Source organism: Lepidochelys kempii, chromosome 20 (assembly GCF_965140265.1).
Source record: "Lepidochelys kempii isolate rLepKem1 chromosome 20, rLepKem1.hap2, whole genome shotgun sequence".
In the NCBI taxonomy this organism is placed as follows: domain Eukaryota; kingdom Metazoa; phylum Chordata; order Testudines; family Cheloniidae; genus Lepidochelys; species Lepidochelys kempii.
In genome coordinates this window covers 5,983,893-5,996,463 of record NC_133275.1, presented here as the reverse complement: position 1 = coordinate 5,996,463, position 12,571 = coordinate 5,983,893, and the positions used below count along the sequence as shown (strand labels likewise).

Here is a 12,571-nt window from a genome sequence, read left to right as displayed (position 1 = left end):
CAAATTATATTTTTATAGAAAGTGGAAGACCTTCAACAAGAGAGCTTGAGAAGATGACTAGGCTACAGCCTGGTGGTTGGGCTGCTCACCTACATAGGGGAAGATTTGAGTTCAAGTCCCACTGCAAGAGTAGGGATTCAGCCCTGGCTTTTCCATACATCAGGCAAGTACCCTTATCACTGCGATAAAGGTAAACACACAGTTTTCTGCAGCTGAATTTTTTCAGTTTGATTTGATTTAAAAGTTTGCTGGGCAAACCAAGTCCCAATGTGGCATCCTATATGTACCAGGCCATGCTGCCTCAGCAAGCTTCATAGAAGGGGCCAGGTGCTCTGCAAGTTTCCCTCATTTTCACCAACCCCTCCAGCTGAAATATATTTTAAGGAAGTTTCAGTAGAAGTGGGTTTCTGAAAAGCAGCAGGGCTGGCCCACTCCCAACTGGAGAGAGCAGGATAATTTATTAAAGCATGTTGAAAAATAAATTTGTGATGAAAAATTTAGATTTTTCAACCAAACAAAACTATTTTTTATTCTTTTTTTTTGGGGGGGGGGGGTTTAAATATGTCAAAACTGAACTGTTTTTCCAACACATTTTGATTTTGAACAAAGCTGAAAAATCTCAACCAGCTGTGTGACTTGTATAGCATCCAAATGATAAGTCCTTTGCAGACAAATATGAAGACAAGAAGATAAAGTCCCTCTTCCAAAGTACACACCCAGCTAAAGGCTTCTCTACACTCAAATGTATACTGGTATAAGATAAGACTTACACCAACACAAGTCATTCTGGTCTCACCTCCTGTGTGGACACTCTTCTTCTAGGATGAGTGCCTTCTTTTGGTTTAGTTTATGTCACTGGGGAAGGGGCTGAAGATAAATGGAGAAGAAAAAACAAAACAAAACAAAAAAACAAAAGCAAACCATGCTTATACCAAACTAAAAGTATCCACATGGGGGCTATCCTGGTAGAACTGGTTTCAGAGTAGCAGCCGTGTTAGTCTGTATTCGCAAAAAGAACAGGAGGACTTGGGGCACCTTAGAGACTAACCAATTTATTGGAGCATGAGCTTTCGCAAGCTACAGCCCACTTCCTCAGATCCACGAAAGCTGATGCTCAAATAAATGTGTTAGTCTCTAAGGTGCCCCAAGTCCGCCTTTCCTTTTTGCTGGTAGAACTGCTCAATCTTGCCTGTGACAGCTAGCTAGCTCGACAGCATAATGTGATGCCCGGTGTATTTTCCACTGCAGGCATCCGATGCAGTGAGCTGTAGCTCAGGAAAGTGGATGCTCAAATACATATGCTAGTCTCTAAGGTGCCACAAGGGCTCCGGTTGTTTTTTCTGCGTATGTCGGTGCTCATGGTCTCCCTCGCCCAGGCTGGGCTGCACCGCACCGGGCACCCAACACGGCCGCCCGCGGCTCGCTCCCTTCCGTTCGCAGTTTGGTCTTTCGTGCCACCCTCTCTCGGGGGCGCGTGGGGGGGAAGCGATTTTTAAAGCGAGTTTGGAGGTTCCCTCCCCCCCAACTTCTTAACGTAGCTGCCTCCGCCCCCCAGGTACCCCCAGCTTGCTCTCCGCCGTGGGGCTGCTGCTGCGGCTGCTTTCTCACCCCCCGCCCCGTGAGTGACCCCGCTCCCCTCCCCCGGCAACCAACCTACTCGGAGCCCCTCCCCCAGCACACCGCCCCTCCTCTGATCCCCGGGGCAGGGGGGGGAAGCACACACTGACCAATCTACGCTCCTCTCCCATCCCCCCCCCAGCACACTGCCCCCCCCTCCTCTGCTCCCCGGGGCGGGAGGGGGTCACACACCAACCAACCTACGCTCCTCCCCCGAGCACACTGCCCCGCCCCTCCTCTGCTTCCCTGGGGGGCACACACCGACCAACCTACGCTCCTCTCCCATCCCCACCCAGCACACTGCCCGCCCCTCCTCTGCTCCCGGGGGGGGGGCACACACCGACCAACCTACGCTCCTCTCCCATCCCCCCCCCCAGCACACTGCCCCGCCCCTCCTCTGCTCCCCGGGGCGGGAGGGGGTCACACACCGACCAACCTACGCTCCTCTCCCATCCCCCCCCCCAGCACACTGCCCCGCCCCTCCTCTGCTCCCCGGGGGGGGCACACACCTACCAACCTACGCTCCTCTCCCATCCCCCCCCAGCACACTGCCCCGCCCCTCCTCTGCTCCCCTGGGGGGGGCACACACCGACCAACCTACGCTCCTCTCCCATCCCCCCCCAGCACACTGCCCCCCCTCTTCTGCTCCCCTGGGGGGGGCACACACCGACCAACCTACGCTCCTCTCCCATCCCCCCCCCCAGCACACTGCCCCGCCCCTCCTCTGCTCCCCGGGGGGGGCACACACCTACCAACCTACGCTCCTCTCCCATCCCCCCCCAGCACACTGCCCCGCCCCTCCTCTGCTCCCCTGGGGGGGGCACACACCGACCAACCTACGCTCCTCTCCCATCCCCCCCCAGCACACTGCCCCGCCCCTCCTCTGCTCCCCTGGGGGGGGCACACACCGACCAACCTACGCTCCTCTCCCATCCCCCCCCGAGCACACTGCCCCCCCTCTTCTGCTCCCCTGGGGGGGGGGGGGGCACACACCGACCAACCTACGCTCCTCTCCCATCCCCCCCCGGAGCGGCTAGTCCCACTCTGGCCCCGCCCCCTGAGGGGACGGCGCCAGCGCCCTTCCCGACCTGCCGCGCGCCGAGGCGCTCTCCGAAGCGTCACTTCCGCTACCGCCCGCCGGGCTCCCGCCGTTTCCGGCCGCCTCGTTGCCGGGGTTTGGGGGTGAGGGGCCCGCGCGCTCCGGCTGGTTCCGCTTCCGGTAAGCCCCCCCCCCCGCCGGCCGGTGGGATCCCCCCGGCCAGGCCCCCCCAGGAGCTCTCGCTACCCCCGAGTGCCTCCCATCATGTCCCCCCACCCGCCCCATCCCCTCTGCTTCCACCCCCGTCAGACACCATGACCCTTGGTGTGTCTCCCCCCCCAGTCCTCTCCCCCCCACCTTCCCGGCTGGCCCCTTCCCCTCAGGCCCTGGTGGTGTCTCCCCCATAGGTCCCCACCCCTGCTGGTGCTGTGCTCCCTCGCCCCCCGGTAACTCTGCCCCCTGAGTGCCTCCCAGTCTTACCCCCCCCCTGCAAACTCCCCTGTCAGACTGTCTGAGCCCTTGGGGTCCCCCTTCCCCCAGTGTGTCCCCTTGTCGCTAACGTCCCTCTCCACTGCTACTTCCCTTTCTTGCTAACATGCTCCTGAGACCTCATGATCCCATGGTGCTCCCTCTCCCCCCCCCCCGGCAATTCCTTTACCCCCAGTAATTCCTTGTGTCCCACCACTTCCACCACCTGCTAACATCCGCCTGTCGGGTTCCTGCGTCTTCCCTTCAGGCCCCTGCCATGGTGGTTGTGGGCTCCCTTCCTGCCCCGTCAGATGCCTGTCTCTCTCCTTCTCTTTCCCCATTGAACCCTAAATGCACATACCCCTTGTATCTCCCTCTCCGGCTTGCTAACATCTCTCCTGTATCACCACCTGTAACCCCTAACTGCAGGTCTCCCTTTCAAGTACTAGACCTGTCCATTCTTGCTTAACTCTTATGTGCTGATGGGATTGCAAGGTGACATGGCAGCAGCCTTCTCTCTGCCTGAAGACTAGTGTGCACCTGTATGCTCCCTTGCTGCATGTGTCTACATCTTACTATGCAAACAGACTTTCCCTCTAGCAGTCAAACTGCTAGGTCGTTTGCAAAGCTGTTCTTGTTCAAAGCAAATAGATGGGAGATCAAATCCTCCAGCACTGGTTCTGTAGCCAGTCTTATTCCATACTGAACTGGAGAGCAGAAAGAACAGGAGGACTTGTGGCACCTTAGAGACTAACAAATTTATTTGAGCATAAGCTTTCGTGAGCTATGACTCACTTCATCGGATGCATGCAGTGGAAAATACAGTGGGGAGATTTATATATATAGTGAACATGAAACAATGGGTGTTACCATACACACTGTAAGGAGAAGTGAGCTGTAGCTCACAAAAGCTTATGCTCAAATAAATTTGTTAGTCTCTAAGGTGCTACAAGTCCTCCTTTTCTTTTTGCGAATACAGACTAACACGGTTGCTACTCTGAAAACTGTAAGGAGAGTGATCACTTAAGGTGAGCTATTACCAGCAGCCCCTGTCAGAGGGGAGAGTGCATACCTGTGGTCTAGAGAGCCTGCTGGCCTATGTCGTTGGTGATGTGAGTGCAATTTGTTGCATTTCAGAAGCATTCTATAGGAGTTTATATAGTGGTAGGTAACTCACCAGTCAACCAGGTATCTGGTAGACCAGATGAGAAATAGGACTGTCCCAGGAATGAGGCGGGGGCAGTCCCTGGCATGTGGAAAAGATGGCAGCTGCCAACATTTAGTGAAGAAAAATGGGTGCACAGCGTAACAGACTGAGATGGAAGCTCTAAAACCTTTGGGTAGCAAGTTCCATCTCTCCTGCTGTCCCTGTGTTCTTTTCATTCAGAGAAAGCTAGTGTCTGCTTGGACATCAGGTTCATACTTGATTTGGCTATTTGAGGTCTTTTGTGTTGTGTGAACCGTATTCTTTCCCTTCCTTTTCAGTTCCCTTGAGTTTGTCGTCAGCATCAGTGATGTGAGCAGTCTGGAAATGGGTAAGTGCGTGTGCATTTCTGCCAAATGAGAGGGTATGCTGTCTCTAGGTGTGTACAGGACCAAACTCAACAGGGAATCTGAGTGCTGCCTTGACACACCCAACCTCTGGAATTCTGTGTGTTTTGCCTGGGCCTTATGTCTGTGTAACATCATGTAAAAGAAACTTGCAGCTGAAATGTTCTTGCATTTTCACTGAGGAAGCACAATAAGCTGTGTCTCATTTCCAGGCACTTCTGCTGCCTCTAGCTTTTGGTATGAACTAGGAGCAGGCTTGTTATGAATGATAGAGCACTTTCAGTCCCATGTTTGTTTATTCCTCATGTTGTTTAAATTGTATCGAAGGATCAATATCAGTTCTGTGCTGTAGCAAACTTGAGAGGGAAAAAAGGGCCAGATTCTGCTATCAGTTACACTAGTATAAATTGGGAGTAAGTGTACTAAAATCGGTGGTATAAGAGGATATAAATGAGAGGAGAATCATGCCCATAAATGTAAAATAAGGATATTAAAGCACATGGGATAGTGCAAGATCAAGACTAAATGTCTTGATCAGTGAGGCTTTCATTGCTTCATGTGTGAGACTGCTTGCTGCTAAGAAGGTTTCCAGATAACCTAAATTTTCTGTCCCGTAATTTCCCCTAGTTATAGCCCCATGTATCACCCTAAATAATTCCTCTCCCTTCTTGGCATTTACACCCTTTAATTAATATTAGTATTTCAGTAGTGCCTAGAGGCCCCAACAGAGGTTAGGACCCCATTGTCCTTGACACCGGACAATGGGGTCCTTTCTATTGAGATTGTAAACTCTTTAGGGCAGGGAATCGTCTCTTACAATCAAAGGGCATGAGGCAATATAGAGGCACAGATTTGGGCAAGGTCACACAGCAGGGCAGGGGCAGAGCCAGGAATAGAACCCCATTGTCCCGATTCCCAGTTCAGTGCCCTACCGACTAGATCAGGCTGCTTCTCATATTCTAGCATGTAGATGGTTCTTACCTATCTAACAATTTTATCATCTACTGGTGAAAATTGCATAAGAGCTGGGTGGTTTTTTTATTATTTTATCATCATTATAAAACTTCTATTGGCTTCTTTAGAGTCTTTGTATCATTTATGAAGGAGGTATTAATGATCTCTGAGGATTAGAAGCAAAAAAGGTTACAAAACATATTCAGGTGTTTCCATGATGTGTGGGGATGTTTTCTAGGTAGAGGTAAAAAAGTACTATGCCTTTGTTTTGGGGTTACTGTTTCTCCTTGGTTTTTGCAATATGTTCAGGTGCTTTTACTAAATCATTCACTGGCATTAGCTGGACAGAAACTTTTTTAAAGTGAGATTGCATGGAAAATGCCTGCTTCATTGGAGAGCCCTTTGTGAGAATTGAATACAGAGCTGTGTTTTCTCAGATGAGATTGCTGATCCTATGAGGATGGAAGCTGGTGACGCAACGTTGGCTAATCACAACTTGATATTCAAGGCCTTTCCTCTACAACAGACTGCTATTCCAGGGGATCAGCTTTCACAGTCTGATGACAAGGTTTGGGATCATTTACTCTTTACTCATTTACAACTTCACATCTGTCAATTCAGGTTGCTGAAATGCATCGTTTTGACTTAATGTTTCTGTTGGTCCGATTTATTTTTAATGTTCCTGAAGAGCTAGTTTCAAAATGAAATCCCTCCTTAAAACTCTTTTCTGCTGTGATGTGTACAAGACATTTCACAGTAATTAGGCAACTGATATGCTGTGACAGCTGCTGTTCATGTTGACTGGTTTTGTCTCATTGTGTCCTTGTGCTTTCCCTGTCTATACATCTATCCACTTGTGGTCTCTTGTCTCACACTCAGATTGTAAGCTACTTGTGGCAGGGGCGGTCTTTTTGTTGTGTTTGTGCAACACGTAGCACAGTGGGTCCTGATCCGTGACTGGAGTCCTGTGGTGCTGCCACAATGTATAAATGATAATACAGTGATGCAGAATAGTCTTTGAATTCTAAAATCTTGCACATTTGAAATTGCAACCTTTTTAGTATTTGTAGTACAGTAGCATCTGAAGCCTGAGCTGTGTTTTGCTAAGCACTCTCTGAAAATATAACAAAAAAAAAAAAATCTCTTGCACCAAAGAGTGTACAGTCTGTGTTTACTGATCAATGTAGAAAGCTATACTTGCATGTGTACACACACGCTAATATTAATATATCATGTGAAAGCTACACGCATAGTCTGTGGAAGCTACACACATATGGATGCACACAAATATATATTTTGTGAAAGCTATACCCTTGTATGTGTGTACACACTCTCACGTATATCTTATGGAAGCTACACAAAATTGCATACCCTTATTTTTGAGACAACTGTGCACTTGCAAGATAGTTATGAAAATTTACCAGCTTAAGTACAAAATCTGGTTGCCTGCCCCATACTGTGGTGATGATAAACTTAATATTTTACTGACATCTCAAAAAAAAAAAATAAAAAAAGTTCACCCCAGAAGGGTAGAATTTTGCAAGGCTGCCTGTGGATAGAGCCATCTCAAAAATTTGCCAAGTTGTCAGAAAAGTGTTGACATTATATTACAACTCATCCTATGATCACACTGTCGTAGATTAGTAAGTTGCAGAAGATATTAGAGTAGTGTAGCTTTATTTTTCATGTCCCGGTGTCATTTTTCTTTAAATAGTAACCTTAACAGTTAATAATTTTGATTTTCTTTTTGTGTAGTTTTTACCAAATAAGTTTGGCAGTTTGGAGAGATCTTTTACATGCTCTGCGGGAAGTGCATCATGCAATCCAAGTAACTACTCAGGTAAAACATGGTTATTTGGAATCAGTTCAGTTACACAGGAAGTGTCTTTCTAAGTGCTCAGAAATTATAGCCTTGCATTAAAACACTTTAGCTCAGGCTGAGCTGGCACCTCCTGCTCTGTCACTCATAATATTTTCTCAAATATTGTCTTAGGCTGGGATTTGCAAAGGGAGTTAGGGCCAGGTTCCTCTGAATATCCCATTTTTTCACCCCAGGACTGAGTTATGTTTTTGGAAAGTTAGAATAAAATCTTTACAGCCATTTGAGTTGTGCAAGTTTTGTTTGTTTTTGTTTGTTTTGGTTTTTTTGAGGGGGGCATGGGGAGTGTGGATATTTCTGAAGGATGCTTTTAGGCTCTGATCCTGCAAGCTGTTCCATATGGTTGAATTCTTACACATGCAGACAGTCACTGAAGTCAAGTGATACCTGAGGTCCTTTAATATTTAATGCTGAATAGTTGGAGCTGAGTATGTGGGCTCTTTATTTACTGTTCAATATTTCTCTCCCGGCAGAAGTTCCATCCTCTGAGAGTTACCGGGTGTCGGGAGAATTGAGAATGTTGGGACCAAGTGCCAACGGACAGTGGAGGGGTTTGGTACCCACCCTGGGTTCTATGTTACAGAAACCTAGAGTGAGTCGAAACTTGTATCTCGACACTCGCAAAACTCCAAGGTGTGTATGGTTCTGCTCCATCTTTAACATACTTCCACAGGATCCTCATTAGAAACCATTCATTTAAGTTGTGTGTTGTGGAGTTTTTACTGCCCCCTCTGACACTCAAGCAGCATCTTTTAAAAGCCTTTGATAAGCAATCCCAAATCTTTCAATATCTTAACAAAGTTCAATATAGCATTGAATGAGTGGTGATTTGGTGTCTAATGTGACTCTGCTTTTGCGTCCTCATAGAGGACAAGGTCCTCCTGGGCTCTAACTGCTGTCTGCATACATGGTAGATATATCTGAAAATCTTTTCACCACAGCGGTATAATTTGTCATCTTTAGAAAGTTTGCATAGCATAGCCTTTTTTGGGGGGAGGGGCCCTTCACACAGATCCTTAAGGTCCCAATCAAATAATAGTTGGAGAAACATTCTCCATGACTGCGTTATGGTCATTCTTTGCCATTCCATCGTCACTTGGCAGCCAATGGGGGGGAAAGGCGGGAGCAGGGTGTCGGGGGTGGGGGAGTAGTACGAGAGACTCAGAAGGGAACAGGTTTAACCCAACTTTGAGTGCATTTAAAAATTTCCTTTTAGACCTTATCTGAACACACAAGTTGTGACACTTTCACTATATCAGTCTAGTTAAAACAGTACAACCCCCTTTAGAATGGAGGTATTTATGCCAGTATAAACCTGCCTTCTGCCAGTGTACCTTATTTCCATATAAGGCAGCTTTATACTGGTATACGTATTCCATGCTAGGGGCTGTACTGGTATAATTATATTGCTTTAAAAAAGCACATCTCTAACAAAGCTATACCAGTACAAAAACTTAGTACTGTGAACAGATGGGAATTCCTACAGAGTAGCTATTGAAACTATATCTGAATTGCAAAGTGAGGTCATGAATTACTCTCTGGAGCCCGAGATGAGAGAGATGGAAAAAAGTATGACTAGGTGAGAACAAGACCAGTGAAGCAGCTGTTAATTCTCTTGTCTGACCAGCAGCAATGGAGATACCTTCCATCTTAACTTTCAGAATTGTGTTTTAATCAGGATCATTGTGCCATCTGGGGGCCAGACTTTTAAACTGTACTTAAGTGTAAAATCAGCTTAAAGGGGTGCATGTGGGGTCTGTTAATTTTAGATTGTTTTTAATTTCACAAAATGCCAGTTTCTGATCAATCCCCCTTTAAAGAAGATGGCCAAATATTTTTTTTTTTTAAAAAGCATTAAAAGTTCTAAGGGTTTTCCTGCATCCCTGTTGATGTTCACAAGAATCATCTGGGTAGGCCGGAGATCAACAGTCCCAAATGGAGGCCAGCCCCTCCTGTCCCCCTCTATGTGCACATGCCGGTGGCAGCAGTGAAATGTGGTCTCTGTGCATTTAAACACCATCCCAGGTCCTTGGAGAGAAGAGTGGAGAATCCAGTTTCTTGCTGTGTCCCTAGGCTCTCTTTGCTCCCTGATCTACCTGGGGGGAGAGTTTCTGTTGCATTCTTGCTGCATACAGGAATCTAGGGAGAGAATAAAAGGGTTGCTCCAGCCCTGCATCAGTCTCCTTTTTCTCCCAGGCTCTTTGAGGGGGTTTCTGGGAAAATGTATACGTGTCTGTGATTGTAATGCTTATTTTGTAGACTAACATTCTGTCCTCTTTCCACAGTGGAATGTCAAATAGTTTTGTAGGGAAGTCAAACCATCATTGCCACATATCTGCCTATGAAAAAACGTTTCCAATCAAGCCCGTTACAAGTCCCTCATGCCGTCGCAGCCTGCTGAGCCCCAAGAAAACCCAGAGGAGATTTGTCAGCACTGCAGAAGAGGTAAGAACAAGCAGTGGAGACTTAAGTTTGAATACAAGAACTTCCATTGGGTAGCACTGTATGCTGCTGTCTGGGATGTTCAAGTGCTCCTTTCTTCCTGAACTCCAACCCATACCCCTTTCAAAATCGTGCTGCAACCGGAGTGATAACTTCCCCTTGAGATCTCAGGAGGGGGAAAATGACGAGAACCTCAGGAGACCTGATTTGGCCCCTCCAGCCTTGTGAGATGTGAAGAGGTTGAGCAAGGGTTCCTGTGCACTTTGAAGACTAGAGTCAACATTCCCCTTTATAGATGGAGTAGTGCCGGCATCTGAAGTACTTTCAGTTTCCATTAGGCAGAAGTTCGGACTGCAGCCTTACTCCTGTGGAGTTTGCAAGCTCTGCCATCAGTCTAGCCCTGGTAGCTCTCTGATCCTGTGGCGCTTAAGTTCTGTAAGTTCCTGAGACCCCCGGGGTGTGTGTGTGTGCCGGGTGTCTGCTCCAGCAGAGTGTATGTAATCCACAGTGTCTGTCTCTGCTCCTGTTCACTTACTATTATTGATCGTGTTTGTATTTGTTAAGCCTGACTTGAGTCTTAGGGCAGTGGTGAAGTGTCTGCTTATTTCTCTGCAGACAGTTCGAGAGGAAGAGCGAGAGATCTACAGGCAGCTGCTTCAGGTGGTCACAGGAAAACAGTTCTCAACATCCAAGCCAGCCTCGCCTTTCCTCCACCTGTGAGTATATGAAATACCCTCCCCAACTGAGGGTCAGTACCATGGTGCAATTCTTCTTCTTTGGGAGCTTTAATTTTCTGTTTGTGTGTAGGTCCAGATGTTTGAGTTCCAGTAAAAACGTAGTGAAAGAAACCCCATGCAAGAATGCAAAACCATTTGAAATGTACAGCCTCGCTCCAGGCTGCCAGTCAGCTAGTGTTCTGGGAACACAGGAGCAGCCATCACACAAGCCACCACCGTACCCTGTATCCAGTTATCCATCAAATGTAACTTTTGAGTCCGATAATACCAGCACTCAGCATCAGCAAGATAATCTACCAGCATCCAACGCCCAGTCTGAAGGTAAAAATACACTGAGATCAACTAAATGTATAGGTCAGAGATCGCCTTTTTGTTCTGTTTCCCCACTCCGCAGCGCCAGGCACAATGGGGCCCTGGCCCATGACTGGGACTCTTAGGCGCTACTGCAATACATGTAACAAATAATGGTTTGAATAACATTTTAAACCAGAGCTCACTGCTCGCTTTCATCCCAAGTTTTGCTTGCGGGTCACAGACTTGGATCTAATTTATTTCCCTAGTGGGAGAGGAGGGGTAGGTCCTGTTCTGTCCTTGTAGTTGCTTTGCTGAATTGTAGGAGCAGCAAATGTGTGAAGACCAGTTAAATCGCTTCCTTGTTCAAAATGCCTAAAAGGTAGATGTCAACATAAGCATATCTTTGTGGTCCTTGGTAGTGATTGCTATAGTGAAGGTCACAAATAGCTTCTGTTATAATTCCCCATTTCTGTAACTTCTGGAAAGGTTCACCTTTGCACTGATATTTCCAGGCTTGAGTAAAATATCCAAATCTGATTTAGGAGCCATTGAGAATCAATGGGACTTAGGCTCCTAAGTCACATAAGTGCTTTAAAAATGTTTACCCATGGCTTTTGCCTGAAGGAGATTATAAGAACGGCCATCAGACCAAAGGCCCATCTAGCCCAGTATCATGTCTTCCAACAGTGGCCAATACCAGGTGTCCCAGAGGGACTGAACAGAACAGGTAATCATCAAATTATCCATCCCCTGTCACCCATTCCCAGCTTCTGGCAAACAGAGGCTAGGGACGCCATCCTTGCCCATCCTGGCTAATAGCCATTGATTGGACCTATCCCCCATTAATTTATCTCGTTCTTTTTTGAACCCTGTTATGGTCTTGGCCTTCACAGCATCTTCTGGCAAAGAGTTCCACAGGTTGGCTGTGCGTTGTTTGAAGAAATACTTCCTTTTTGTTTTAAACCTGCTGCCTCTTAATTTCATTTGGTGACCCCTTAGTTCTTGTGTTCTGAGAAGGAATAAATAACACTTCCTTAGTTACACTTCCTTAGTTACTTTCTCCACACCAGTCGTGATTTCATAGACCTCTATCATATCCAATTTTAGTCATCTCTTTTGCAAGGTGAAAAGTCCCAGTCTTATTAATCTCTCCTCATATAGTTATTTTTCTTTTAAATTGGAGCAAATCCCTAGGCATTTTGGGGCAATGTGCTTGCCAGTATGGAAAATAATTTTCTTCTGAATATGTGCAGCAGTGCATGTTTCCAAATGTCTGCAGTTGGATTATTGGAAAATCAGTTCTTTTTGGAAAAAATTAGCCAAGTGCTTGCTACTTTTGTAGGGCCATGCCTTGGCCAGATTTCAAGTTTGAGTGACATTTTCAAAGTCTCCTAGGGAGCTGGGTAGCCAAGGAGAGATGATTTTCAAAAGCACAAATGAGAGTTAGGCACCAACCTGCCATTTGTGTCTTTGAAAAATCTCTCCAGACCCCTTGCAATTTCAAATCCAAAAAAGCATCCATCTCCCTTTGGACTGAAATTTTTAAAGCTGTCTAAGGTTCAGGATAAAATTTTCAAAAGTGCCCAAGTC

The 12,571-nt window shown here is 47.0% G+C and overlaps 1 protein-coding gene across 5 annotated transcripts in view; it reads left to right on the top strand.

Annotated features, from left to right (window-relative positions):
* The first annotated feature begins 2,713 nt into the window (after positions 1–2,713).
* SENP1 (SUMO specific peptidase 1) overlaps positions 2,714–12,571 on the top strand; it is a 32,768-nt gene continuing 22,910 nt past the window's right edge. For all 5 annotated transcript variants that reach the window (XR_012155682.1, XR_012155681.1, XM_073318128.1 and 2 more), the window contains exons 1-8: positions 2,714–2,836; positions 4,610–4,659; positions 6,067–6,197; positions 7,385–7,469; positions 7,982–8,141; positions 9,794–9,953; positions 10,566–10,666; positions 10,758–11,008. Coding sequence is in view for 3 of the 5 variants with exons in the window: in XM_073318128.1 (XP_073174229.1) it covers positions 4,656–4,659; positions 6,067–6,197; positions 7,385–7,469; positions 7,982–8,141; positions 9,794–9,953; positions 10,566–10,666; positions 10,758–11,008 (892 nt within the window). In the remaining 2 variants the exon portion in view is untranslated. The remainder of the gene's footprint in view (positions 2,837–4,609; positions 4,660–6,066; positions 6,198–7,384; positions 7,470–7,981; positions 8,142–9,793; positions 9,954–10,565; positions 10,667–10,757; positions 11,009–12,571) is intronic.